This window comes from Stenella coeruleoalba, assembly GCF_951394435.1.
Source record: "Stenella coeruleoalba genome assembly, chromosome: 9".
Classification (NCBI taxonomy): domain Eukaryota; kingdom Metazoa; phylum Chordata; class Mammalia; order Artiodactyla; family Delphinidae; genus Stenella; species Stenella coeruleoalba.
Window position 1 is genome coordinate 99,214,579 of NC_137155.1, and position 26,956 is coordinate 99,241,534.

The following is a 26,956-nucleotide window of genomic DNA, read 5'->3' on the forward strand; positions in this document are numbered from 1 at the left end:
CTGGGAACCAGCCCCACAGCCAGGGGTTCAGGGAGCCACGCGGGTCCGTGCCCAGGGGGGAGCGTCCTGAGGACGGGATGGGTTGAGTGGCTGCGCTTCTCTGGGGAACTCATCCCTAGGCTTTGCGTTTGAGGAGAGGGGAGGGGGTGGGTCACCGACAGCAGAACAGCCCCCTTGGCTTCCACCAACCCCTTGCCAAACTGGAGGCAGAATCCAGAGCTTCTGCTTTTCCCTCGGACTATCCCTTAGTTATTCTAGAAATAAAACCTGGGAGAAACCCCTCTGTACCTGTTCTTGAAGGGTGAGAACTGCTAAGTTAGGGTCCCTACTCCCTAGGGAGCCCGTTGCTTCCCCCGTTTCCTGGAGCTGCTCTGCTGGTGGCCCTTGCACATTGGGTGCGGCGGGCTGGCGCTCTGCACGGCCCTTGCCTGTGTGTAGGGAAATCAGCCAAGTAAAGCTATTCAGAGAGGAAACCAGATTTTACTGTCTTGGTCCTTTCGCCAGGCTGACAAGAGCCTTAAACAAGGATGAGGGCAGAATAGAGACAGGGCCATGGGTGTGTGTGAGACTGGGCTCCTGGGCTCAGAAAATACTAGCAATAATCACCTCCAGGTTCCCCAAGGAAAAGAAGCCCCTTGGGTGGCTGAATGCTGCCTGGTATAGTTTAGGAGGCTTCAGAGGTAAATGCAGGACAAACGGGCAGATGGAGGCCTTGGTCTTGCTAGTTCTCCCCGCCCCCCCTTCCCCTCACTGGGGGCAGAGCCAGGGGGCCTCGGCTCCAGCCCAGCTAGACGTGCGGACCCACCCGGATTCCCGGCATCAAGACAGCCGCTCCTGGGATCCTCGACCTCTGCCTGGCTTCTCTCCGAAAAAGAATCTCACCCTGTAGGTTCCCCATGTGGGTGAGTCAAAGGTAGCAGACAGCCTTGATCTAGATCAGGAATGGGGCTGGTCTGGACTACATGTTTTCAGCCTGATTCTCCAGCCTTGCTGGAATTTAGCCAAAAGATAGCGAGGACCCGGCTGTGTATGTCCCAGCCAGGGCGCCGTGCCACCATTGCTCGTGACCAGTCACAGCTCCAGGCTGCGTTCCGTTTGGTTGCCAGAACCAGCTAGGAGGAAAGAGCTGCCAGGGAAGGGCCGTCTCGGTCTCACTGGAAGAGGCAGGCAATAGACGTGAGCAACTAGACAGCGGCTGGCTTGCAAACCAGGAATGGGGAACCGCAGCAAGGTGCCCTCTGACGCAGGTGAGGAAGCTGGCCGGGGGCTGGACTGAGCTGGACTTCCCTCCCCTCTCTGACCTGGCCTCACTCACAGCCAATTTTTTTTTTCTGTTCTACTCCACCTCTCCTCCCAACTCAATGCAGGTCCTGTTTCTTCCCAGGAAGCCCCGTTAACCACGATACCGACTTCAGCTGGTTTCTGTGGTAACTCTGTCCCCCCGATGCCTGTGCGGCCTGGCTCCACAGCTGGTCCCGGATGGTAGCCCGTCTGTGAAGGTGGGGGATGGCACACAGCTTCAGCTTGCCTCGTCTCCCTCCCGGTCTGCTCTGTTTCTTGCAAGTGCCCCTGAAGCCTCATGTCTGTCTGTTTACTTCGTCCACCATTAACGCTGTTCCTTAATCTGCTCACAGAATTCCAACCCCCAAGCCTCCTCCACAGCACACACCCTTCCAGAGCCGCCAGACATTCCTGCCTCGTCCAGGTCGCAGTGGGCCCTCTCAACCAAACTCATTTTATAGCAGAAGAGGACTTGGGATCCCAAGCTTCGTAAACGGTGCAATGGACGGTGGGGCCGGGGGTGGGGGGAGACCACAATTAATGCTGTTAGAGCACTAGAAATGAGTCTTTTTACTCCAGGCCCTGATGTCTGGAATATCAAAGAGCAGCAGAGGTGGACTGAGCTGCCATGTCCTCTACACGGGAGAGGATCTATTAATGGGCTCCCAGGTGATGGGGGTGAGCCCCCGGCCGGCCCCAGTCCCTCACACGACTGATAACCTCCACCTACTTAGACACGGCCAGACACGCCCCATCTAAGCTAGGGTCAAGTACTTCATTTCCCCTCAGAACACAAAAGGGAGTGAACCCTCTACCTGAAGTCTGCAAACTCTTGCAAAGAGCAGAAAACAGAGATGCAGAAGCTTGCCTGTTTAATGGGAAAGAGAAAAGCGGTGCCGCGTCAGGAGCGTGAGAGCTGGAGGCGGGGACGGTGGGCAGCACCTGCGGCGGGAGAGGACGTTAGTGGAGGTAGATTACAGGAAAGACGGGTGGGTGCTGAAGGGTTTCTAACGGGCTAGTGACAGTTCCACTTCACTTCTTTGCGCGTCCTGTACTATAGACAGGCGAGGCGGTACCCACCCTGGGACAGTGAGACGGAACCAAACTGGCTGAGGATGGAGGAAACACACAAGCTCCCCAGCCCCTCTCAGGGGTGCAGACAGACAGAGGCAGACAGCTCCATATATACAAACTCCACACAAAATAAATAAGGAGCCGCCATCAGCTTGGCTAGGCCTCACCCCGGCTTCCTCCCACCCCCGTCAGAAGCGATTCCAGGGCGTCAGCCAGGAACCTGCCGAGCCCTAGGGGTCCAACTCAGTCCCAGCAGCTCCTCGACAGGAAGAACCTAAAGCCCCTTTAGCCCTGAAGCCCCAGTCCTGGGGGTCTCTGGAGTGGCTCAGGGCCAAGTGCCAGGAGAGCCCCCCTAGAGCTACGTGAATTGCTGACTGAGCGCCGTCCGAGTGCAGAATCACAGCGGGAGCCCCTCTGGTCCCCAGGACCCTGGCCCAGTCTCCGAGCAGACTCAGGACGTCCCCGGGAGCCCCTCAGGGCCGGGCGCCCTGCTCCATCTGCTGGTGCTGGCTCCGCGCCGCGAACCTGCTGACGTGCACGGGTATGGGCACGACAATCTTGGGGTTTCTTACAGGCTCCCCAGAACGGCTGCCCCCATTGCCAGCTTTGATGCGCTTCCACTTGGCCCGCCGATTCTGAAACCAGATCTTGACCTGCACCTCACTGAGCTTGAGGGCGTGGGCGATCTGGGAGCGCTCGGTCAAGCTCAGGTATTTCTTGCAATGAAACTCCTTCTCCAGCTCCAAAAGCTGCTCGCTGGTAAAGGCTGTGCGGCGCCGCCGGCTTTTGCCCCCAGGCGCCGTGACTCCCGCCGCCGCCGCCGCCGGCGCCCCCTCCTCAGCTCCAGTCCCCAGGCTTCCCGTTAGCTTCGCTTTGGGTCCCAGGAGGGCCCCGGGGCCCCCTGCAGAGCTGTCCAGGAAACCGTCGTCCTCGCTGTCACCGCCCGAGCCCCCTTCGTCCTGCTCGCTGCCTGCTGGGTCTCCCGCCGGCGCCTCCGGCTTCTCCTCATCCGAGCTGTACACCTTCCCCTCGGCTGGGGGGAGTGAGAGCCAGCGGGGGGGGGAGAGGCGGCGAGGAGAAGGCGGACAGGTTGGAGGCGGCACGTGGGACCGTGGCCAGGCGTGGACCGCACGACAGCGGGAGGAGACACACACGTGGAGGGGATGAGACGGGGCGGGAGGGGAGACATCCGGGGTGGGGGGTGGGAAGAGGTTCGGGAAGACAAAGAGATGGGAAGAAAGGTATTAACCAGCACAGACTTCACTCCGCAAAGTGGGGGCGGCAACGGGCATGGATCAGAAAAGCACCGTCCCCAGGACTGTGACACCGCCACCCCCCACCCCTGCGGCCTCGCTTCCCCTACCCGCTCCCTTCCGGCCCTCTCCAGACCCACATCGAGGGCTTGCCACTCACTGACGCCCCCTCCAGACCCCGACGGCGCAGCCGCAGGCCAGAGGGAAGCAGTGCAGAACCTGGCTTGGGGTCCTTTCAGTGGCTAGAGGCAGGAGTGAGCAACGTTGGGGAGTTCACTTTTGCAGGAGAGAGGGGGAGACCACAGCTGCAGCCTTTGCTATTCTCCTAGGACTCCTCGCTGGCCTAGTGGGAAGGGATACGTGCTCACCTCTGTTCCGCGCCTCCCTCCCTTCCCTCTTCCCTAAATCTGGAATCTTTTTTTTTTTTTTTTTAACCTTTTGGCCGCGGCGCCGCATGCCATGTGGGATCTTAGTTCCCCGACCAGGAATCGAACCCGTGCCCCCTGCATTGGAAGTGCAGAGTCTTAACCACCGGACCGCCAGTGAAGTCCTGGAATCTCAGAATCTCATTTCCAGATGGAAACTTCAGGGTCATCTGAGTCCCTCCCCCTGCCGCAATCGGGGTCCAAGAAGTGTTGCCCACGCACCTGCGAGTCAGGAGGTTTCTGTACCCACCTCCCCAATTCTCCTTTACCAGACTATCCAGCCCAAGCAGGGAGCCCGCCCCGCTGCACGCCACCTTATCAGTGGCCGGATTTCTCCTCCAATTACTTAGCCCTCCAGGACCCTTTCAGTCCTTCTCCTTAACTTTAAAAAGACATCATCTCTTTTCCACCCTCCCTCTTTCCCAGCCAAGGTTGCTGAGAAGCACGAACAGCTGCTTTCTGCCCAAGTTCAGAATCCTGAGGACCCTGAGCTTGGTGTCAGCGAGGGACCTGGAGGAAGTATGGAAAGAGGAGGGAGAAACAGAAGTTCAGCAAGGGGGGTACAGAGAGGAAGACGGAGAAACAGAAGTTCAGCAAGGGGGGTACAGAGAGGAAGACGGAGAAACAGAAGTTCAGCAAGGGGGGTACAGAGAGGAAGACGGAGGAAGAAATCTTGACCCAGCAGACTGCCGAGCATTTGTGATCCCAGGCATATAAACATTTTCATCCATACATAATTCCGAAATTTAATTCGGCCACTGGTTTTCATCTTATCTATTGACACTTTTGTCAGGACTGCAAATAATGCATTACGAAGGTTTTCAGTGTTTGAGTTTTACAAACTCCCTTGTTTTCTGCCCAAAGGACCAATAAACAGTGGAGCAACAAAAAGTCAAAAGAAAACCAACCAGTAGAAAAGAGAACAAAACAGGTGATCCGTAAACTGAACAGTCCGCTCCTTACCAGTGGACTTCGCTGTGTAAAGGGGGGAGGACTTTGCAGACATGGCGGTACATCTACCCACACCACCACATGCCACGTGTATACTCCTAAGCACGCTCTGAGGTTGAGACTATAACCCAGAGCTAAGTGACTTGGGGCAACAGTGAAATGCTTTATAAGAGAACGGGGCTGTGCACGTGTGTGCGCGGCTGGACGGCATCCCAATGCTCAGAGCTTGGCTGGAGCTCCTCTCTAAACCCTGCCATCTGCCTGCCCCCCTGCAAAAACTGCTCAGGGCCTCCAGGACCAGCCCAGTCACCTTCAGTTCCCTTCCCGGACCCCAGAGCTGTCCTTTCCCCTCACGGATGCAAGCCACACCTGTTCCTTTTCCTCAGGAGCCACATTTGTGTTATTTTCCTTAGAGGCCAGTGTTCAGGCCCTGCCCAGATCACCCACCTCCATCTCAGTCAGTGTTCTCATCTCACACCCCAGGGGTATCTTTATGCCTGAGCCCCTGCCTCTTCTTGGAGGGCTTCATGCTTTATCTGACCTTTGCAAAACCCACGTGGCGCACCCTGGTTTAGCCTCACCCAGACTTCCCACGCTGTCCCTGCTCGCTGCTGCCACCGGCAGGTGGGCTTCGTTCGCTAACAGCCCACCCAGGCTCCACTGGCACCCAGCTCTGCGAGCTGTCAAGAGATACATCCACTGCCACTGTCCACAGGTGACGTACCCCTCATGATGCTCGCCTCCCACCACCCCGGGCTTTCTTCCTTATCTAGCCAAAATCTGTTTAATTTCTGCAAGATGCAGATCCTTGGGTTCCCCTTTCATGTCATTAAGGGCTCTTTCCCACACCATTTTCCTCTTCCCCAGGACTCAAGCGTAACGTATCCCAAACTGAACTCCTGAGACTTCTCCTGAGCCAGTCCTTCCCCATCTGAGCCCCCGTCTTTCCCATCTCGGTTAATGGTAACTCCGTGTTCCGTGTTGTTCAAACCAGACCTTCACTCTCTCGCACCGCCCATGCCCGACCCGACTTCTCACCGCCTCCTCTATGTCCAACTAGCCCGAGTCACCCTCGTCTCTTACCCGGTTCATCAACATTTTCTCCTGCTTCTGCCCCTCCCCCCACCCCTGCCCCAATTATTCTTCTGTTTGAAACACTATATTCTTCACCTAGATTTTTGCACTGACTCATTCCCTATGTCCTTCAGGTCTTTATCAATGAGACCTTCTCTGATCATCCTTTTTAAAATTAAAACTCCCAATACTCCCGACCTCCCTTCTCTGCTTTACTTGTTGCTGTAGTATGTGTCACTAACTTTATTAACTTATTTTATTGGCTGTCTCTTCCTATTAGAACATAAGCTCCATGAAGGTAACCATTTTTTATTTTATTTATATTTATGGCTGTATCCCCAGCATCTAGAAAGTTACCCGCACAGAGTAGGCACTGCATAAATATTTGTTGACTGAATGAAAGAAACTATTGCCAAGCACTTTCTCCCTCTCCATTTCTGTCCCTCCTTTCTCAAGCCTCTCCTATAATATTCCCTACAGCCCTGCTCCCTCACCCCAGCTCTGGGCATAAGACATTCTCTCCATGAATATTATTCTACCCACTTTTCAGTGTGCCCTCTGATCTCACATTCGCTGTAGAGGAACCCATATGTGGTAGGAATCTATAGGATCTTATGCTAAAAGAAATCAAGAACAACCCCCAACATCATTACTAAATCCTCTAACTTTTAATTTCTGATTTTTAAAACACGGTTTTCAGTAAATAGTAACAGAAAAAATAACAAAAGCTTGTTACAACTCAGCCCAGTGTTGCAATACTTTAAACAGCTGCTAAAAAGGCAGAAACTGGATTTCAGGGCTTGAAGGATGAAATCATTGAGCACAGCTCCAAGCACCCAGGGGGCGTCCAATAAATCTAAACTGATGATGACCGAGATGAGGTTCCCAGGTTCCTCATCTGGCAGGGCCCTCCTGAGATCAAACCATCCATCCCTCTGTCCTCAGACAGATTCCATAAAATCAAGCCCACACGAGTGCGCCACCCCCACTGCCGCTTTTAAAGCCATATAAGAAGCACAGGTCCACAACCTCTCTCAGTTACCTGATCCCGGTGGGGTCCTGAGTGGCAGGGGCAGAGTGCCCCGCTGAGCCTTTAGAATCATGACATTGAGGGCTCTGATAAGCAACTCTTCTAAGGAGGTGGGGGCGGGGAAACAGAAGAAAGCAACCGACGGGGAAAACACAGCTCCGCTCTCAGAGGAGAGGGTCCGGGGCCGTCAGTGAGGCTGAGCGGGAGGGAGAAGGAAAGGCACAGCAGGAGGAGGACTGGGCCCGAGGGGGGCAGACACAGCGGCAGAAGAAGTAGATGATGAGTCAGAGAACCTGAAAGGGCTGAAAAGTTTAGGGAGAAAACAGAAAAACACCGGGGCACGGGGGGAAGAGAGTAAAAAGCTTTCGGAAAAACCCCAACACGCCCTACATTTTTCCACCCTGAACAGTGATGCGTCTGCAGCCCTGCTGTTTGTTCTCTGCTCCACCGACAGATGGAGCACTTTAGAATGCAAGGCCCAAAGTGACGGAAGCTACTGTGAGGGCTCCGACGAGCAGCACGGCAGGTCGACCCTTTACAATACAGCGATCCTGAAACAGCTTTACTGTTTTCTCATGAATGAGCTAAAAAATAAATGCAAACTCTTTTCTTTTATCCAATTCATAATGAATACTAATAGTAAATATACTCAAAACAAAGATGGCGCCTAGAAAAATGGTTTTGGCTAAAACTTGACAGAAGCGCATCTTGTTGATAAAATTTCTATTTGTAACCTTTGATTTAGAATAATTGGACCTGGTAGATATAATGTCCATAAAAGTACATTTCTAACTGCAGATGCTATAGTTGATTGACGTGAAGAAAAAAACTTGATCAACAAAACAAGGCGTAGAAAATTTTCAATGGGAAATAATGATCCTGATGAGAAAAATTCTAGCAAAAGGAAAAATGTTTAACTGGAAACAATTTTACTGTGCTAGGTAGGTAGGTAGGCCAAACGGACAGGTTCTGTCCTTTGGGTATGAAAATAACATTATTGGTAATATAACAGTACATTGTTTTATATATAAAATAGATAATCAATAAGGACCTACTGTATAGCACAGGGAACTTTACTCAGTACTCTGTAATAACCTGTATGAGAAAAGAATCTGAAAAAGAATAGATATATGTATACGTATAACTGAATCACTTTGCTGTACACCTGAAACTAACACAACATTGTAAATCAACTATACCCCAAGATAAAAGAAAAGAAAAAAAAAAAGAGTACATTGTTTTCAGCTTGTTCCCTGTGGGTAAGTCTACAGTCTGTGAAGACTTTGGCTTCTGTCTAGGGGAAATGACACTGAAGCAGACTGGTTATTAGGAAACATGCAGAGTTCTCCTGGTAGATGCTATTATCCTAAGAAGCAGAAATCGCAGGGTTTGAACCATGATTACTTATAGAGTCCACTCCAGGGGTGTCATTCCACCCCAGAGAGAAGCACTCAGCCTCCAGGGGCACCCTTGCAAGGGGCTTTCCTTCCGAGAGGAAAAGAAGCCCTAACTTGGTAACGAGTCAGGTCAGACTGGGGAAGAAATCAAGGGCAAAAGAATCCGTGGTAGGTATTCTCCAGTAGAAAGAACAAGTAGCACCAGACTCCTACCATCTAGAGAGGGCGTCTGCGGCTGAGGTCACCAAGGATGCTGGGCCTGGGTAGTGGAGCGGAAACCACCCCCAGGACTGGAGAACCACTTTAGACAGAGCCCCTGTGCCATTCGGCCCTCACGCAGCCTGCTGTGGTCCAGCTGACATAAAACACAGTCTTTATTACGCACTGAGAAGCCTCTCCCCCATTACACTCAGTTCTGACTTCTCTTCCCTCCATTTAAAGAGCCACTACCCTCACACACCCCAAACCACTCTCCGGACAACTACCCAACTTCCTGAATACAGAACCAATTTGGGTGGGGTAAAAAAGTGGGAAAAAACCCAGGTCACCCCTCAAAAAAGAGGCATGTCTGCCACCACCCTCATTGCGTCAACACGCCCAGTGCGTAATTATTTCTTTGTTTCCTTTGGAGACGGTCCTTTCTCCCGTCCTTGATGGCAACTAGCCCACTTTCAATGTGCTTTTCATTCATCCTCATTAATTTCATGCCCACATTATGCTACTACTTCTTCCTATAATTTTAGGTACAAGAAGGAAAATTCACTTTCTCTCTCTCCCATTTCCCCATGACTCTTCAGCATTCTTTACTCCAAATGGACAGGAGAACTTCCTCTACATCACTCCCACCTTCATGACAAGTTCATGGCGACTTCCCCACCGCCCCAAGCTCAGAGCTCCTTTCATGGCATATTAACATCATCATTGCCAAGAGCACCCTTGTATGACCTTTAACTTTCCCAAGCACTCTCACAATTATTCCTTCATCTTTGAGCAACTCACTGAAGTACAGCTGACCTATTAGTAGTAGTAATGGGAGGTTAGTAACCTTATTTTCAGGTGAAAAAACTGAGTTTCAAAAAGATGAAATGGGGCTTCTCTGGTGGCACAGTGGTTAAGAATCCGCCTGCCAATGCAGGAGAGATGGGTTCGAGCCCTGATCCGGGAAGATCCCACATGCCGCGGAGCAACTAAGCCCATGTGCCACAACTACTGAGCCTGCGTTCTAGAGCCCGCGTGCCACAACTACTGAGCCCACATGCCACAGCTACTGAAGCCCGCGTGCCTAGAGCCCGTGCTCTGCAACAAGAGATGCCACCACAATGAGAAGCCCGTGCACTGCAATGAAGAGTAGCCCCCACCCGCCGCAACTAGAGAAAGCCCGTGCATAGCAATGAAGACCCAATGCAGTTAAAAATAAATAAATAAATAAAATAAATAATAATAAAAAAAGAATCTGCCTGCCAATGCAGGGGACACGGGTTCGAGCCGCAGTCTGGGAAGATCCCACATGCTCTGGAGCAACTAAGCCTGTGCACCACAACTACTGAGCCTGCGCTCTAGAGCCTGCGAGCCACAACTACTGAAGCCTGCGCACCTAGAGTCCATGCTCCACAACAACAGAAGCCACTGCAATGAGCCGCCCATGGACCGCAACGAAGAGTAGCCCCCACTCGCCTCAACTAGAGAAAGCCCACGTGCAGCAACGAAGGCCTGATGCAGCCAAAAATTTTTTAAAATTAAAAGAACAAAGATGAAATGATTTCTCCCAGGCACACAGCTAGGCACAGAGCCAGGTCTGGAATCCTGGTCTCCTAAACCTCCAATCAGTGCTCTTCCCATCCTTTCCAGTACAATATCTTCTCTTCCCTCCACCTGCAGTAGAAGCCCTCCCCAGATGCCTCATCAGACAAGTGGGCTTCCTCTCAAACCCGGTTTTAGTTTAGACCGCATCCCTTTCACTTATCACCCAGAGCTCCAGCCTAATCATCAACATCTTCCCTTACCTTTCGCGGAGATTCTTAAAATCACCACAGAAGAGGCCTCACTCACCAAACTCCACCTTTGTCCTTTCACAGGCTATTTTTCCCATCATTCCCAAGACAAAATTCCCTTCAAATCTTTCTGCTGTTTCTTCTGTCATTATTTGTTTGTATGATGTAATCTTACCAGTCACCTTTTTTTTTTTTTTTGCGGTACGCGGGCCTCTCACTGCTGCGGCCTCTCCCGTTGGGGAGCACAGGCTCCGGACGCGCAGGCTCAGCGGCCATGGCTCACGGGCCCAGCCGCTCCGCGGCATGTGGGATCTTCCCGGACCAGGGCACGAACCCGTGTCCCCTGCATCGGCAGGCGGACTCTCAACCACTGCGCCACCAGGGAAGCCCATCACCATTTCTTTTATTTAGAAATGTATTTTCTCATTTAAAGAATAATACTGCCCATTTATGGAAACAGTTTTAATACCAATCTTCTCTAGCTTCTGCTGTACAAGCGCCTCTCACCCCTCAAGGACAGCTCTGCCTTGTCCAGGAGTCAGCCTCACTGAGGAACAGACATCTTCCTCCCACCGGCATCTCTGCCTGCCCTCCGCATTACAGAACCGTCTCAGAGCCTCACTCCCAGTATCCAGCACTCCTGGCACTGCTTATCGAGCCAGGGAGAAGGCTTTCCTCCCTAATACTGAAAGGGAGTTAAAGGCACATTCTTTTCTTTGTTTCTGGTTGATAGACATCTGTTCAGGGTTTGTTTTTGCCTGCCCAGCACCACTTACCCGCCTGTTCACTGATGGCATCCCCTTCCTTTGGCCACTGCTCCCCATCAACTGCCCAGTAGAGGGGGGCTGTCAATTGCATTTCTCCACCTTCACGACCACAAGGACGGTGACCTGGAGCTGACCAATCCGCACATCCGGTCTCTCTGGGGACTGGACTCGAGCTAGTGAGTCAGCTGTCCTAGGATCCTACACGTGCTAGAATTCACTGGGGTCCTGATCTGGGATTATAAGAATTTAGCGCTGCTTATGCTTGTGTCCTCCCCTTCCTCTCATCAGGAGAAAATGAGGCAAAGACAAGAGACAGGAGCCAGACTGAGAGCAAGAAAAAAAGACCTAACAACACTGTTTGCATTTTTGGATCCACGTGAATCAATAAATGCCCATTTTAGCTTAATTTAGAGCTGAGCTACTGTCACAAGCAACCCGAAGAGTTCTGACTGCGGACGCTGCTCTAACTAGAAGGGACAGTACTCGCGTGACTCCAGGGAGGGTAAGCCTCCCCACCTCGCTCCCATACCAATCCCATCGGAAATAATTTTTCCAAAAAGAAACCCAGGTCATCCCTCAAATTAGTCATGATAATGCCGCCGAAAACTTCACGAGTCTGAAATGTATCTGGACTTGAAAAGATCTCCATAATCCATCCAGTGTGAATTACTTTAATCCAATAGCTGTGCTCCTAACGCTGAGCTGAGATCAGGTACATGAGGGAACAGGAATTCTGAGGAAGAAAAAAGGAGGGGTGTTTTCTTGCTTGTTTGGGGTTTTATGTTTGTTTTAACAGAGAGAAGGGAAGTACAGGCCCCAGTGGGACACAGAAGGGCTTTGGGCAGCCATGTCCACAGAGTGTCTACACAGAATGTCTACACAGAGTGTCTACACAGAGTGTCTCACCAAAATGTGAGACAGGAAAACTGAAAAGAGGGAGAAAGAGCTAAAGACAAAACTCCAACTCTACCCGTATTAGGTTCACGCAATGTTCTCTCCCGGCAAGTCCCATACAACCAGTCCTCGGAACACAGCGCTATTTCTAATCTGTCCTTTTCAGTACAGAGAGTGCCACCCATCACAACTCCTAGTAAAGAGGTCTTCCCCAGCTTAACTCCCAGGAAAGCTTAATTCCCATCCGTTTCCAGTACACGGACAACACAGGATTTCTTGCACACCTATTACTTTAGGATGCTGGACAAATATCTTCTCATTTAATCCTTAACTCTGTGAGGTAAGAACTGTTGCCCTTATTTTACTGGTGAGAGAACGGAGACTGCAGAGGTTAGTATTTTGCTGTAGATCACGAAAAGGGTGGTGCCTAGATCTGCATCCGAAGCCTGCGTTCGTTCCTCTGGGCGACACCACATCTCTTTGTCATCACTGAATGAAAAAGAGACCGGAACCCACCGTCACCCTATCATAACTTCTGTACCAGATGGAGAAATAATACAGAAGACCAGGAACTGATTTCACAGCACAAGTCTTCTTTTTGGGCACTGCTTCCTTCCTCACCACGTCAACTCCGTCACAATTGATCCCCACTCTCTTTGGCCTAGATAAGATCTACCCCCGCCTTTATCAAATGTTTCTCTCATTCAGTATGATGGCTGTAAACGGCCAGAGCTCAGGTAACACCATCCGGATCCCAGATGATGAGGCCTTTTCCATCCTAAAGCCCAGCCCTGAATTCATCTCAAGATGTAGGCATCCCAGGCGCCTCCTCGTCAGTGACCCTGATAACTCAGCGCTGAGAAGTACAGAATCTCTTCTCCCAATCCCTTTGCTCAGGATGGCTTTTTTTTTTTAAGGGAACAATTCATTAATAAAAGTATCCTTACAGATAAAAACAGAATTGTAGAGCTGGAGCGACCTTAGAGATCACCTAATTCAAACCCCTAAGTTTACTGATGAGGAAGCTGGGACACACAGAGGTGTGATTTGGCCAAGACCAATCAGTTCCATACGCCCAGTATCTGCGCATAATTTATAGGATAGTTTTCACCTATTCCAGCACAAGGTGCTTCTTCCCTTCCCTCTTGGGATAGTGTCATCCTCCTCCCTCCTAGTACACGGCTGCATCACTTCTCTTCCCATTGCTTCCAATACAGAGTTCCAGCTTACCCAATACTTCTACTTTAATACCACTTCCTCCATAATTCACAGTCAAGAAATCCATCTCCCATTACCCCCAGTGCTTTCTCCTCATAACCCTAGTCTCTGTTAGTCCCGGCAGCCCCCCCCCCGCACTCCATGCCCCGCCCCCAGCCCTCCCCCCTACCCCCCGCCCCCCCCACCCCCCACCCCCACATTTGCTTGTAATACAGACTTCTCATTTCATCACTGGAAGAGTATTCCTTTCCCTTCCATGATGGGAAGGGGATGAAGGCGCTGCCTCATGACTACCTGCCATGCAGTGCTGTCTCTTCCTACTAACACTTAATTCAACTCGTGAAGGTCACTCTCCTATCACTCCAAATGCAAGCATCTCTTTTCCCTAGCACTCTCCCAATCAGCACATCAAAACTTCTTCCACATTACTCTAAGCTGTAACTTTCTCCCAGCATGATCGTATCGCCAGTGAAAAACCCCAACCTCTTCTCTACCACTCCCGATCCAGGCCTCCTTTATCACCGTCACAGCCGTGGGCACCACCACGGGCATACAGCGCTCTGTCCTTCTCACTGTTTCAGATGAGGGGTTTCCTCTGTCCGGCCCCGGCCTGGGGCATTTCCCATCCCCTCTAGGTAAAAGTTCTCCCCCAGCCAACTCTTTCCTTCTCATCGTTCCCATTTAAGCTTCTCTCTTTTTGTACATCTACCCCACTGCTTCTCTCATTGCTGTTTCCTAATCCCCAATCCGTTTCACTGCAAAGATCCTCTTTCCCCATTATTTCCAAGGCAAAATCCTTGCCTGTAGCTTCCCACTGTATTGCATTGAGAGTAACATTACTGTCAATGCAAAGCACTTTGCTTAGATTATGTTCCTCGTTCTTTCCAATTAAAACATTTCCCCCCCATTATTCCAATTACTGCCTCTCTCCCGTTATCCCCAGTACCGACTATTCATGCCCATCACTCTGAGTCTAAGGATTATGCTCCTACCATCTAGAATCTGTACCTCCATAGCTGCATTTGTCACAGCAGAGACCCCTCTGTCTTCCAACCCTCCCAAGTGCTACCTTCACTGTGGCACAAGGCATCTCAGGATCGCATTCCAAACCTCCAGGAACGTTTTCCGCTGTCATTTCTGAGATCTCTCTCTCTCAACCAGGGTCTCTTTGGCAGCCTGACAAGGCCTGTGAACCCCTTCTTGGAATAATGCTTTTAGGTGCATAACATAAAACACACAGGATTACGTTAGAAGCCAATTACATAAAATCTAGTTATCAAATATTTTAAATGCATTTGAGAATAATTTGTGTTTCTTTCCTAAATCATTAAACAACAAGATGTCACCAAAGATTGTAAATTTCTATGAAAATATCTGTGATTTCTATTGGTGACAAAAATCTCAGGTACTGGGGAAACTACCATGGTTTCTGGCCTACCTTCATAATTACAGGAGGTGCCAAATTTTAGTGAGAAGTTAGTAGAAATAAAGATGTAATTTTTTTCCCACCCATAATTAACAGATCTCCTCACAGGAGGTCCATGGAGTCTGTGTTAACAGCCCGACTAAACACTGAGTCTAGAGAAATAAGCTTTAATTCTATGAAAGTGAAAGGAACATTAAAAATCATCTGAACTGGGCTTCCCTGGTGGCACAGTGGTTGAGAGTCCGCCTGCCGATGCAGGGGACAAGGGTTCGTGCCCCAGTCCAGGAAGATCCCACATGCCGTGGAGCGGCTGGGCCCGTGAGCCATGGCCGCTGAGCCTGCGCGTCCGGAGCCTGTGCTCCGCAACGGGAGAGGCCACAACAGTGAGAGGCCCGCGTACCGCAAAAAAAAAAAAAAAAAAAAAAAAAGAAATCATCTGAACTAAAGCTTTTATGTTACAGGTGAGGAAACTGAAGCCTAGAGAAGTTATAAGACTTTGAATCTCCTGTAGTGTTTTAAACAATACTAAGGCCATAACAGACACACAATAAACGTTCCCTGAATTGAACTAAGTGGCTTGCCAAAGTTGTACAGCTAATGATTGACAAAGTTGAGACCTGGACCCATGTGTCACGACTTCTAAGTAGACGTTCCTTCCATCACATTAAGTTAATGCAATATTTGCCTTTCTATATGTGTCAATGGAGCAATCGCTCTCCCTGTTTACTCCTCCTCAAAATCTCTAGGAAAACATGCTCTCCATCACTCCCAAGAAAAAGCTCCCTCCTGCTTCGAACAACAGAAGTCTCTGATCCCATGTCACATTACCCCTTCCTGTTTTTCTCTCATCAGTAAATATATCTTGACAGTCATAATGGACACCTATTCAGAAATTGATGGTCATCTACAATGTTCGCTAGCTATAACCAGGTGCTTGACTTACAGCAATCAGCATTCAGATATCATGCTCCCAGGAAGTTTCCCTAGTCTCCTCGCATGATTTCCATTATCATTGCCAATCTCTCTTCAGAAATTAGCACATCTTTTTCGGTTTAGTTTTAAAAAATAATGTTCACTACACTGCCATCTCCCAGCTTTGTCCCATCGTGTTCTCTTTTCTATACCATCTCAACCACAAATGTTCTTTTCTCCACCATGCTCAGTACTGGCATTATCTTTCATATCAACCTCTCACTGGATTTGTACCGTCAGTCCAACAATTACATATGGAGTGTCCACCATCCCTCAGCTCTTAACTATTTGTTTTCAGGCAATCCAACCCTCTTCTCCCTGAATGAGTCACTGCTCTAGACACCTGCAATTTAAAGTTTTCTCCTGCATTTCTCCAAATGGCCAGCTCTTTTCATCATTCCCCAGCACACAGCATCCTCTTCACCTGTCCTCTCTGTGGTGTGTATTCACACCACATCCTTAAGTTAGCTTTGATAACTGCCAGAGCTCACACACACCTTCACACACAAGATCATCTCTCCCTGTCCCATTCAAGGCAGAATTCTCTTTTTTCCTGTCATTTGGGGCTTACTGCTCTCTTCTCTCCGTATTCCTAATACACCAAGGACTTCACCATCCACCCATTTCAAAGCTCCTTTTCCCTCATCACTTTCACGTGACTGTTCTTACAACTCTCTCGATCTGATACGTCGAATATGGTCCACATGCGGCTATGGACCACCTGAAACAGGGCTAGTTTGAATTGAGATGTGCTGAATGTGTAAAATACACACTGGGTTTCAGACTTAGTATGAAAACAGGATATAAAACATCTCATGAAAGTTTTTATATTGATTAATGCTGAAATAATATTTTGGACACGCTGGGTTAAATAAAACATACTGTGAAGTTAGTCTCACCTGTTTCATTTTACTATTTGAATGTGGCTAGCAAAATTATTTTAATTACATAAATGACTTGCTAGACAGCACTACCTTGGGCGCTTCTGTTGATTCATACTCTTAAATCTTCCCTACTAATTCAAAATTCTCTGTTATCACTCCTCCTAGGACACCTCTCCCAGCTACCCCCACTGCTCCCCACGCCAAACCTAGAATTATTTTCCATATACCATTCTCAGTACCTTTTCTACCCCATTATTTCTGTACACAGTATTTCTTTTTGCCTGCTAATAGAGCTTCTACCCCTGCCATCTAATCATAATAAAGTTCTGTTTCCTTCTTCATCAGTTCTAGTACGGTGCTATCTGTCTCAACTCTCAGAAAAATTTTTAGAAATAGTCCTTCTAATTCCCAACAAAAAGAACTTTGCTCACCGTTCTCCAAATTGGCCTATCTTCACTATAATTTCATTAAAAGGGCTAGTAATTGTAAAACGCTAGACAAATGTAAATTAATAATTTCAGACTCATGTCACCCATTCAAACTAGGACAGCAATCCTTCCCCTGTCATTTTAAAAATGTCGTTCCTTCTCCAAACTCTACTATGTTGAGGTTTCAACCCCTTTATTCAATCTGAGAACTCTCTCACTTCATGCTAAATACTCTAATACAATTCCCCAGATGGAGTGTTTGTTTTCCCACCACTTTCAGCATGCATGTGTCATCACTCCCCAAACTGATGTGATGTCTAACGTTTCTGGAATTGCCATGTCTTTTCTTGACTACGTTAGGGAAAAATCAAGACTGGGAAGGTGGACGGGAGCGGCGAGGAAGGGTTGAGAGTCTGCACTGAGAGGGATAAGAAGCTGCGGTCACAGAGAAGCCCTCCCACTCATCATCCCCTTCGAATGTTCCTTCTGACACCTCTCCTCACTGCTCAGCCCCGCAAGCCCCACTGTAAACCCTTTATGTGTATCTCTTCCCAATGAATGATTGCCTTCACGCCAGCACCTCTCAGAACTCTTCCTCTGTAAGGCCTCCTTCCCATCGTTCTTAGCAAAGAAATTCCTTGTCTTTACTCCAAGGACGAAGTACAATCTCTTTACTGCTTCCAATATTCCCTCCAGTGATGAAGATCTTTCCTTCAGCATTCTCTATATATAACTTCCAGTTTCTTCTCACTCCCAGTATTGAAACACCTTTTTAAAAAAATTACTCCTAGTGCTGACACTTTCCCTTCTTTCCTACTAGTATATGTATTTAGTTCCTTCCTAATCCTCTCAAGACAGAACTCTTTCACATACACACACACTTCTGTTCCAGAAATACTGTTCCCTTTTCGTGTCGCCAACGCTAGAAATCCCTTGCACATGCCTCTTCCAATAGGTGGCCCTCTCCTTTCTCATATGCTCTTTGGATAATCTGGGTATACAGCTCATTTGTTCATCCTTTCCTCTATTCTATTCCTCAGTATTTCTCTTCTGTTCTTTTCCTCTGTTTATTCCTTTCTCTCTCTCTCTCTCTCAATGTCTGGTTTTACTGCCAATATTCTATCTGCTTCAGAAAAGAGCCCCCATTATACGAATGGGTCAAAAGAAGAACTGAGGGGAACCTGAAAGAGTAGGACACGTTGCTTGTTCTCCCATGGTCTGGGGATAATCCCCCCAGCTCCCCTCCACTGGGGTGTCTTCCTCTCTCCTCCTGCTCAGCTCATCTCTTCCTCGGGTGTCTGCTTCTCCTACTGCCTCCAAAGCCATCCCTCTGACGCCTGCCTCGCTTCCCTTTCTGCCTTAGGACCACCCTATTCAAAACATCCCGCTGATCTTTTCCTCTTCCCATCCTCCTGCCAGCTGCCCCTCCTTCCCTCCACTCTGGCCCCTTTCATCCTGTGGGCATCTCCTCCCACCTTCCAGTTGCTGCTCTGTCATTTCCTTTGGGTCCTCCTCAGGAGATGCTGCTTAGACGTCAGTCACTGGCTCCTCCTGGTCCAACCAGGTACAAAAAAACCCAACAGCTGAATCCCCAAAGCCAAAATGCCCAGGGCTAGAGGGGCAAAGAAGAGGAAGGCGGACTCTACAGCAGCCCTTGGGGTCTGGAAGAGGGCCCAGGAACCTATCCTCAGGAATTGCTCTCTGCTGGCAAAGGACAAAAGGGCTCTTGGCTTTCCTCCCTGTCTCCACTAGAGTCAGCCCCCAGGCCTCCTGGGTCACTTCCACCTGCTAACCGGGTTAAGCAGAGGCAGGTTCCTCCTGCCGCTAACGAGCTTTGAGCTCTTCAGGGTCGCCACACTTGCAGGCAGCCCGTTTCTTCTTAAATGGGGGCCACCCGCCAAACTGCGTAAGCCTTGGCTCTCAGCACACCTGCATCTGCTCCTGGGTGGCGGAAAGCTTTTCCAGCTTCTGGAGGTTAAGGATCAATAGGGAAGCCTGTTTAGATTGATTCGCAACAGGGTTCAGTTCGGAAACACCTTGCCTCTATTGAGAGGGAGTCCTCCTATGGAGGGTCCAGGATTCCTGAATATCTCTTAGCTGAATCTCACTGGTTCCAGAATCTTAGCTGGATTCTGGACTCCAGGCCTTTGGGCCACACCCAACTCAGCCCAGCCTGTAGCCTCTCTCTTGGCCTCCCAGTCAACCTTGGTCCAGCAGTGCTAGGCCCCCTGCTAGCTAATGTTCCCTTAGGACCCCTACTTGGTTCCTCAAGGCTTAGCTCTAAATCTGCCAATAAAAAGTGACCTCTACAACTGTGAGAGAAAGACAGCCACCCTCACCGTCAGCACCACCCTAAGACCCTCCCTCTGCCCCTGCGCTCACAGAGCCCGTTTGCGGTCAGTACAATCGTCTCTTCAGAAGCCCTTAATGAACTGACAGCTGCCCCACTGTACCCTCACCCAGCGGTCTTGCTGGTGTCCCCAGGAATCCCACACTGGCAGCTTCTCTATGCCCAGCAGAGGAGAAAAATGAAGGGATTCTGAAAAGGAGACGCAGGAGCTGAGGCTGGAGGACTAGACTGCTGGGAGGAAAGGCACTGCTCTGGCGGGAGCGATGTTAAGTCTCCGGTGAGGCTGCAGGCACTCTGGAGACGCGGCGGGGCGGCGGTGCTGGGGTCTATGGGAGCCGCGTCGGCAGCGGAATTGGAGGGGGCTCCGCAGAACCCGCCATCCGGGGGTCTGGGATTCCAGGGCTCCAGGCAGGTGCCGAGACTCCGAGCAGGCGGCTGCCTGGGACTTCCAGGTGAACGAGCCTCCCGCCCGGCGCCCTGGTCGCCCGGCACTTACCCGGCAGACTTGGGAAAGTCTCTGAGAAGTGCAGAGGCGGGGGCGGTGCGGGATCTGCCACTTTCTCCCGGGCGGGCAGCAGCTCTTCGGCTTCCAGCGCGCCCTCCGGGCGTCGGCCGCCCGGCTCGGGGTTGTTTCTCGTGGCAGTGGCGGCGGCGGCGGCAGCAGCGAGCTCCGGGGGCCCGTAGAAGGCGTCGGGCGGCTCCGCGAAGCTGGGCAGCGCGGTGGTCAGCGCCACCATCGAGGGCACGGCCTGGCCCAGCCCCGCGCAGAAGGTGTTGGTCAGGCGGCCGGCAAAGGAGGCTAGCGGGGCGAGGGGCGGGAGGCCGGCGGGCAGCGGCGCGGGGGCCAGCGCCTGCGGCAGCACGAGGGGCCGGTAGGGCATGAACATGGGGTAGCCAGTGTAGAGCAAGTGGCCCGAGCGCGGCGGCTGCGGCCCGATCAGGGAGTCGATGGAGAAGGCAGCGCCCGGGCCCCCGCCGCCGCCGCTGCCCCCGGGGGCGCCCCCGCCTCCGGCTCTCTGCATCGTGCCCGGAGCTGCGGCCGCCCCAGGGCGCTCCCCTCCGAGCGCCGCCGTGCGCCCCGCGGCTCGGGCGCCCCACGCGGACACGCAGGGCTCGCTCCCTGGCTCCCGGGCCGAGGTGCCGGCGGGGCGCGGGCTCGGCGCAGTGTGGCTCCGGCGCCGCGCTCCCTCTCTCTCTCATAAGGAGGGAGGGGGCGGGCGAGCGGGAGGGCTGGGGGTGTCGCCCTCCGGACTCATCCATCTTCCTCAAATTACGCTTCACTTCCTCCCTCCGCCCGCAGCCGCCGCGCCCGGCTCCCGCTCCCTCCGCAGAAGCCGTTCCCAGCGGCCCGGCCGGCCGGCCCGGGACCCCCGCCCGCCCCCCGCAGCCCAACCAACTATTATTAATGGAGATTGATGAGGCCGGACACGCCGCTTTGTGAAAGTTTGCGGCCGACGAGAAGGCAGCGGCAGCTGCTGGGCCGGTGCCCCTCCCTCCAGCCGGCCCGCCCCCCACTCTGCCCACCCAGCTCTGGGCGTGGACTAGGAGCTGGGCCCGGCGTGGACCGAGCGCGGGGCGGCCAGCGAGGAGAGCGCAGCGAGGGCGGGGCGGCGGCGGCGGCGGCGGGCGGGCGGCCGGCGCGGCCGGACCACAGAGACCCCCGCCCCGGGCCGCCGCCCTCCGTCGGACTCCGGCCCAGTCCCCCAGCGTGCCCCCCGCCCCCGACGCCCCCTCCCCGGCCCCTGGGGCGGACGACAGGGCGGGCCCGAGAGCAAGGCGCGGCGGGCGGACGGGACCTCGGCGCCCCCCGGGGCGGCGAGGCGGGGACGGCAGGGGGCGCGCTCCTCCGCGGCCGCGGCGGCTCTGGGCCACTCGGCTCGGACCCTTTTCCTCCTCGGTAGCCCGCATTCACACTCTCCCCCTGGTGCCTCTTGGCATTGGCCTTTCCTCACTCCCCCTCCGTCGCGCACTCCCTGAGTCCCTCACTCTGGCCTCTGCGGGTAATTTCCTCGAGTGCCCTCACTATAAGTCAAGTACTTACCATTCCTCTCACCCTTCTCCCTCCATCTTCCTCCCACCCTTCCCTTTCCTGCCCTCGTTTCTATCCCTGTTCCTATCTGATGATTCCCATTTCCCACTCCCTCATTTCTCGCCTAAATCTGTATCTCTGTCTGTCTGTCTGTCTGTCAATCTCGGTCGCCCTCCCTCGCTCTCTCTCCCTCTCTTCCGCTATTAATTTCCCTGATTGGCTCCCCGACTCCAGCGCCGCTGATGAGCCCTATTCATTCCCGGGCCTGACACTCTCGACCTGCCCTGGCTGATTGCTGGGGGCTGGCCCCAGGAGCGCTGATGAGCCCCAAGGGTCAGCAGCGCTAATTAGCCGCTAATTGCAGATGACTCTGCTCACCTCCCCCATTCTCCGACACAGAAATGGCGGCGCCTTTTACCCTCCCCGTCCTCCTGATTCCCAGAAGTAGACTTGTCAATCTGGAGGCAAAAGTCATGGGCACTTTTGCTTGATAGCAGCCTCAGGTCAGTGGGCAAGAAAGACTTAAGACAGGCAAGTCAACATAAGAAGGGTGACCGGAGCTTCAGGACGCAGAGCAAGCTGGCCAGCTAAATGAGGGTCATCTGGTCACTGGGAAACTGTTATGCAGGCGGGGCCAGGGAGAGCCAAGCAAGCTGAAATGAATAGCCAGGCAAGTTTAGGAAGAGGCAATCTAAACAGAAGTTATTTGGTTTAGGTGAGGAGGAAAACCTACACCAGAGTCTCAGCGTTCCAAGAGAGAGCGGGGCAGGTAGGAACTCTGCATCTCGGTGACCTCTGTTCACATCAGGAGTGTTGTGTTGGCCTGTGAACACCACTCATGTCAGGCTGACATATTGAAGTCAGCACCCTGAAAAACACTGTCACCAGAGTGGGACAGAAGAGGGTGGGACCCTAGAAGGAAACCTTCTTTGGTTATGCTTGACTGACAGTGCATCAGAGAGGTAAAGGGAGAAGAGGGTGGTTTCCATGCAGTCCTGATCTATCTTGGGCTCTACACTGAACTCAGTGAAACTTCTGAGAGACAAGTCTGGTGGGAAGATGGCTCCAGGGAGAAAGAAGAGGTGCCTTAACTCAGGTCTGGGAACAGTATCCTAAAGGACCACGGTAACCCTTGTCCATCCTCCTAAAGATATTCTTCAGAACCCTTTGTAAAACTAACCAAGCATTGCACGGTACCAGTATGGAAGACCAGACTTCAGAACTGTATTGTAGGGCTTCCCTGGTGGCACAGTGGTTGAGAGTCCGCCTGCCGATGCAGGGGACGCGGGTTCGTGCCCCGGTCCGGGAGGATCCCACATGCCGTGGAGCGGCTGGGCCCGTGAGCCATGGCCACTGAGCCTGCGCGTCCGGAGCCTGTGCTCCGCAACAGGAGAGGCCACAACAGTGAGAGGCCCGCGTACCGAAAAAAAAAAAAAAAAAAAAGTGTATTGTAGGGACTCTCCTGGTGGCACAGTGGTTAAGAATCCGCCTGCCAATGCAGGGGACATGGGTTCGAGCCCTGCGGTTTGAGCCCTGGTCCGAGAAGATCTCACATGCTGCGCAGCAACTAAGTCCGCACGCCACAACTACTGAAGCCTGCGTGCCTAGACCCCGTGCTCCGCAACAAGAGAAGCCACCGCAGTGAGAAGCTCGCACACTGCAACCAAGAGTAGACCCTGCTCACCACAACTAGAGAAAGCCCGTGCACAGCAACGAAGACCCAACACAGCCAAAATAGTAATAAACAAATAATTTTTTTTAAAGTGTACTTTACTTAAAAAGTGAGAGGTCGGTACTCGGTGTGGTGGCTTTACAGTGTTGGGTACATAATAGAGGCTTACTGGCTGGAAAAGTTACCAAGGGAACTTCGGGCCACAATCACTGAAATGAAAGCTGTATGAGCGGTAACACCACCAATCAAATAAAGCTGAAGGAAGAGCCATTTTTAAAGCAACTGCATTCACTTTTTGCATAGGTAATAAAATCACCTAGTACAAAATTCCAAAAGCTCAAAAGGATGTTGAAACACCTCCCTCCCACTAGCCCCCCCAGTAAAAGGCCACTTTAATAGGCCTGTCACTCTTTGGTGGGATAGAATGGATCATGCATTGTCAAGGACTCAAGGTTAAAGACCCTCTGATATTGAAGATGTGTGTCACCCAGTTCAAGCCAAGAGCTTACTGCCCAGAACTATACTCAGTAAAGTGGAATTCTCTGCGCAAGCTGGCACAGAGAGTACAGGCTTAAAGCTTGTTGCCAACAAATCTCAGTGGGCCACCAACTCTGAAATGAGGCACGTGAGACCTCGGGGACTTGGTATTGCCCTGGTGGTGTGTGTTTGTTAGGTACTGTATTTTATAATCCATTTTCGTCCTGGATCTGTCCCCTTGCCGTGCTGGGGTCATGAAGTGTAACTTCTGCACAGTCCTTGACATTCAGTAGCTAAACTAGAATAAAACCCTCACATACAGAGTGGCAACTGAAGCAGCCCATTTCCTGTCCCTGCCCCTTCATGGACCGTGGAACTGAGGCTGCATGGTAAAAGGAAAAAAGCCTTAGCTGGAGTAAAAAGACCTGAAGTTAAGTTCCTATTCTAACCCCTCTCTGGGCCATGTGACCTTGGTCCCTTTTTGACTTAACTTCTCCATCCATGAGAGAGACAGCAATTAATATCTACTCTGCCTTGTCAGACAGCCAGTGCAAGGATCAAGTGAATATGAGGAAATAACCTTCCAGATGAGTCCTTCCTGCACTAAACTGACAAAGAACAGCAGGGCGGTCAATTATGGAAGTTCCCCAAGTCAGTGGCTCTCCAGTGCTTCTTACTCTCCCATCAGTACCAAGGACAGAAGCTGTCACCATAAACCTGAACAGAGCTGGCTCCTTTCTTTACTGAGAAGAAAACTCTGCGGTTCTCCTACTGAAACCCTGAACAGGCCCATGTAGGTAAGCACCTCCCCTCACTGTCTAAAATGGAAGGCTACAAGTGCTTCTTTAACTGCCCACGTGCTGGCTTGTCCCATCTCACTACTCCACCAGTTGGGGAAATGCTCCTACAGAGGAATTTTATTTTGAATCTACCCTCTCTGCTTGCGCCTATGTCGACCCCATCATCTGGCCTCCCCTTCACAGACTGGAAACCAGCACCCAGAAAGAACGAAGTATTCTTACGTCAAATCCAAATATACCTTCGCCTCACTCATTGGCGGGACAGTGTCCACTTACGGTGGGGAACGTCGGGCTCTGCCGCGGGTACCCTCTGGTGGCAGCAGCGCGCAACTGCGTCACCTCGAAAGAGCTGTGGAGTACTGCAGCGCCCCCTGGCGTTAGTCTAGGAGACGCGCCGAGGGCAAAGGAACACCACCAGGTGAGCGGTCCAAGGGCGAGCGCGCTGGGCGCTGCAGGGGACTTAACTGTGAGTGCACTGGTTGGGCAGGGGGATTGTACACGAGAGTCTTAAAGTCTAGTATGCACACACGTAGGTTCATGTATGTTGGTTGTATCCAGGTACTTGAACCGTGTGTATCGTGTTAAATGTGTGCCGATTGTGTGTGCGCACGTGATACACGCGGGTAGGTTGGTGCTGGGGAGGTCCGCGCCTCCAGTGCAGGGCGGAGTCCTCACGGAGGCGTGAAATTGGTTTGGAGCAAACACATTACGGAAAGCAATTACCGGGGAGAGGTTCTGGGCCCGCGGGGACCCGCAGCCAGGAGGCTGAGGAGGAAGCGCCCTGGCTTGTAAGAGTGTCTGGATGTCTAACCCCAGAAGGGACCTTCCTAACACTGCCTTGCTAAGGGGAGAATGCGTGAAGTTGGGCAGCAGCCTCTCATATTGACCACTCCATATTGCCCCTCTCCTCTTAACGCCCTCCCTCCTTAAAAAGGCATCTGGCAAGGAACCAGTGCTCTCCAGATATGGTCAGAAACACTTCCCCCTTCTAATCACTCTTGGAGAGGCACCCCACCTTCTGTGAAGTCTTCCCAGGCCCCCGCCCCTATCCTTGTCTTCCCCCTCAGGCCCTCAGCTCCTGCTACCACATGTCTTTTGCATTCACTTCATTGCCCCCTTGTATTCGAACTCGTTATTCACACACCTGTTTCTCAGACTACATGGAAAATTCACTGAGGGTGGGAGCAGGTCTCATTCATAGCTGTGTATCTAGTGCCTAAACCATGGGGCTCAGCAAACGCAAAATGAATGACGTGGATGGGAATTAACTAGAATTTCCATCAAAATGCATAAACAGGACTTTCTCAGGAAAGTCCTCCCCTTGAGAGTCAGGATTCTCTTGGGACAGAGCTTTAAACATTTTTCACATGCAAACACATGCATTTTCTCCCTATTTATATCCCCAGGCCTGTCCTTATCCTTGAATGCCAAATTCATAGATCCAAATGACCATGTAACACAGCTTCTTTGAGACGTCTAACAGGCAGCTCCAACTTTACATCTCCCAAACAGACCTTCTGATTCCCTCACCACCTGCCCTCTTCTCATCTTCCCCGCCTTAGTAATTAGCACCACCATCCATCCAGTTTTGCTCCACCAAGAAAAAGGGGAGGGGAGTCATCCTGCATTATGCTTTCCTTCAGCCCCCCACATCCACTCTATCAACAAGTCCCACTGAGGGACTTCCCTGGCGGTCCAGTGGTTAAGACTGCACTTCCACTGCAGGCAGCAGCGGGTTCCATCCCTGGTCCAGGAACTAAGATCCCTCATTCTCGCGCAGTGTGGCCAAAAATAAAAACAACAACAACAAAAACAAAACAAAAAAACAAGTCCCAATGAGTCTCCAGGAAGAGTCCCAAGTCTCACCTACTGTTTCCCATCTTTGCCTGGACTGCTCCAGTAGCCTCCTAACTGGTCTCTGATTCTCCCTCCCCCCCATCCCTCCCTTCCCCTCCCCTCCGCCAAGCCACTCCGCAGCCAGAGCCATCTTTGAAAACAGAAATCAGTTCATGTCACTCCCCTCTCTTCCCCACTCCGCTCACACGGCTGGTTCCTCCTTGTCATTCAGGCCTCAGGTTAAATGTCACCTACTCAAAGAGGAGGCTTCCACGTCACCTGAACTCAAATAGCTCCCAGTCACTCTTGGTCAATCACCGGGGAATTCCTCTGCGAAGGGCTTATCACTCTGCTACTTTCCCATCTGTTTGCTTAGTGTCTCTGTCCCCACTAGAGTGAACTTTCTAGTGGGGACCAGAGAGACAGGCCTTTGTGTCGCCGGCGCCCAGGCCACAGGAGGCACTCAAACCTCTGCTAAACAAACGAATGGCCAGGGGGGCATTCTCCCCAGGACCCCGAGCTGGGATAAGACGGGGCTCCCCGGGGAAGGCCCCAAGCAGTGAGCGGAACCACGCGTGACTACAAGCCCGGCCAGAAGCCGCTCCCCCACCCCTGTCTCTTCGCCTGCGCCCACTTCCCCTGTGAGGTGGGCCTGTGGGGACTGGCCCAGCCTGGAGCGTCTACAAATGAGGGGCCAGGCCTCGGTCGGCCCCCACTGCTTGTGGGC

General features: G+C 51.9%; 1 protein-coding gene and 1 long non-coding RNA gene across 2 annotated transcripts; one reads left to right on the plus strand and one right to left on the minus strand.

Moving 5' to 3' along the window:
• Positions 1-664: 664 nt before the first annotated feature.
• LOC307191627 lies at positions 665-5,607 on the plus strand. The gene is made up of 3 exons (XR_013829810.1): positions 665-1,247; positions 1,368-2,896; positions 4,082-5,607. It is a non-coding gene; the product is annotated as an uncharacterized lncRNA (long non-coding RNA).
• On the minus strand, positions 2,814-20,582 carry GBX1 (gastrulation brain homeobox 1). The gene is made up of 2 exons (XM_079931776.1): positions 19,912-20,582; positions 2,814-3,388 (listed from the first exon to the last, which is right to left on the minus strand). Exons 1-2 carry the CDS (start codon positions 20,435-20,437, stop codon positions 2,829-2,831), a joined length of 1,086 nt encoding a protein of 361 aa, XP_079787902.1. The 5' UTR covers positions 20,438-20,582; the 3' UTR covers positions 2,814-2,828.
• Positions 20,583-26,956: the final 6,374 nt, after the last annotated feature.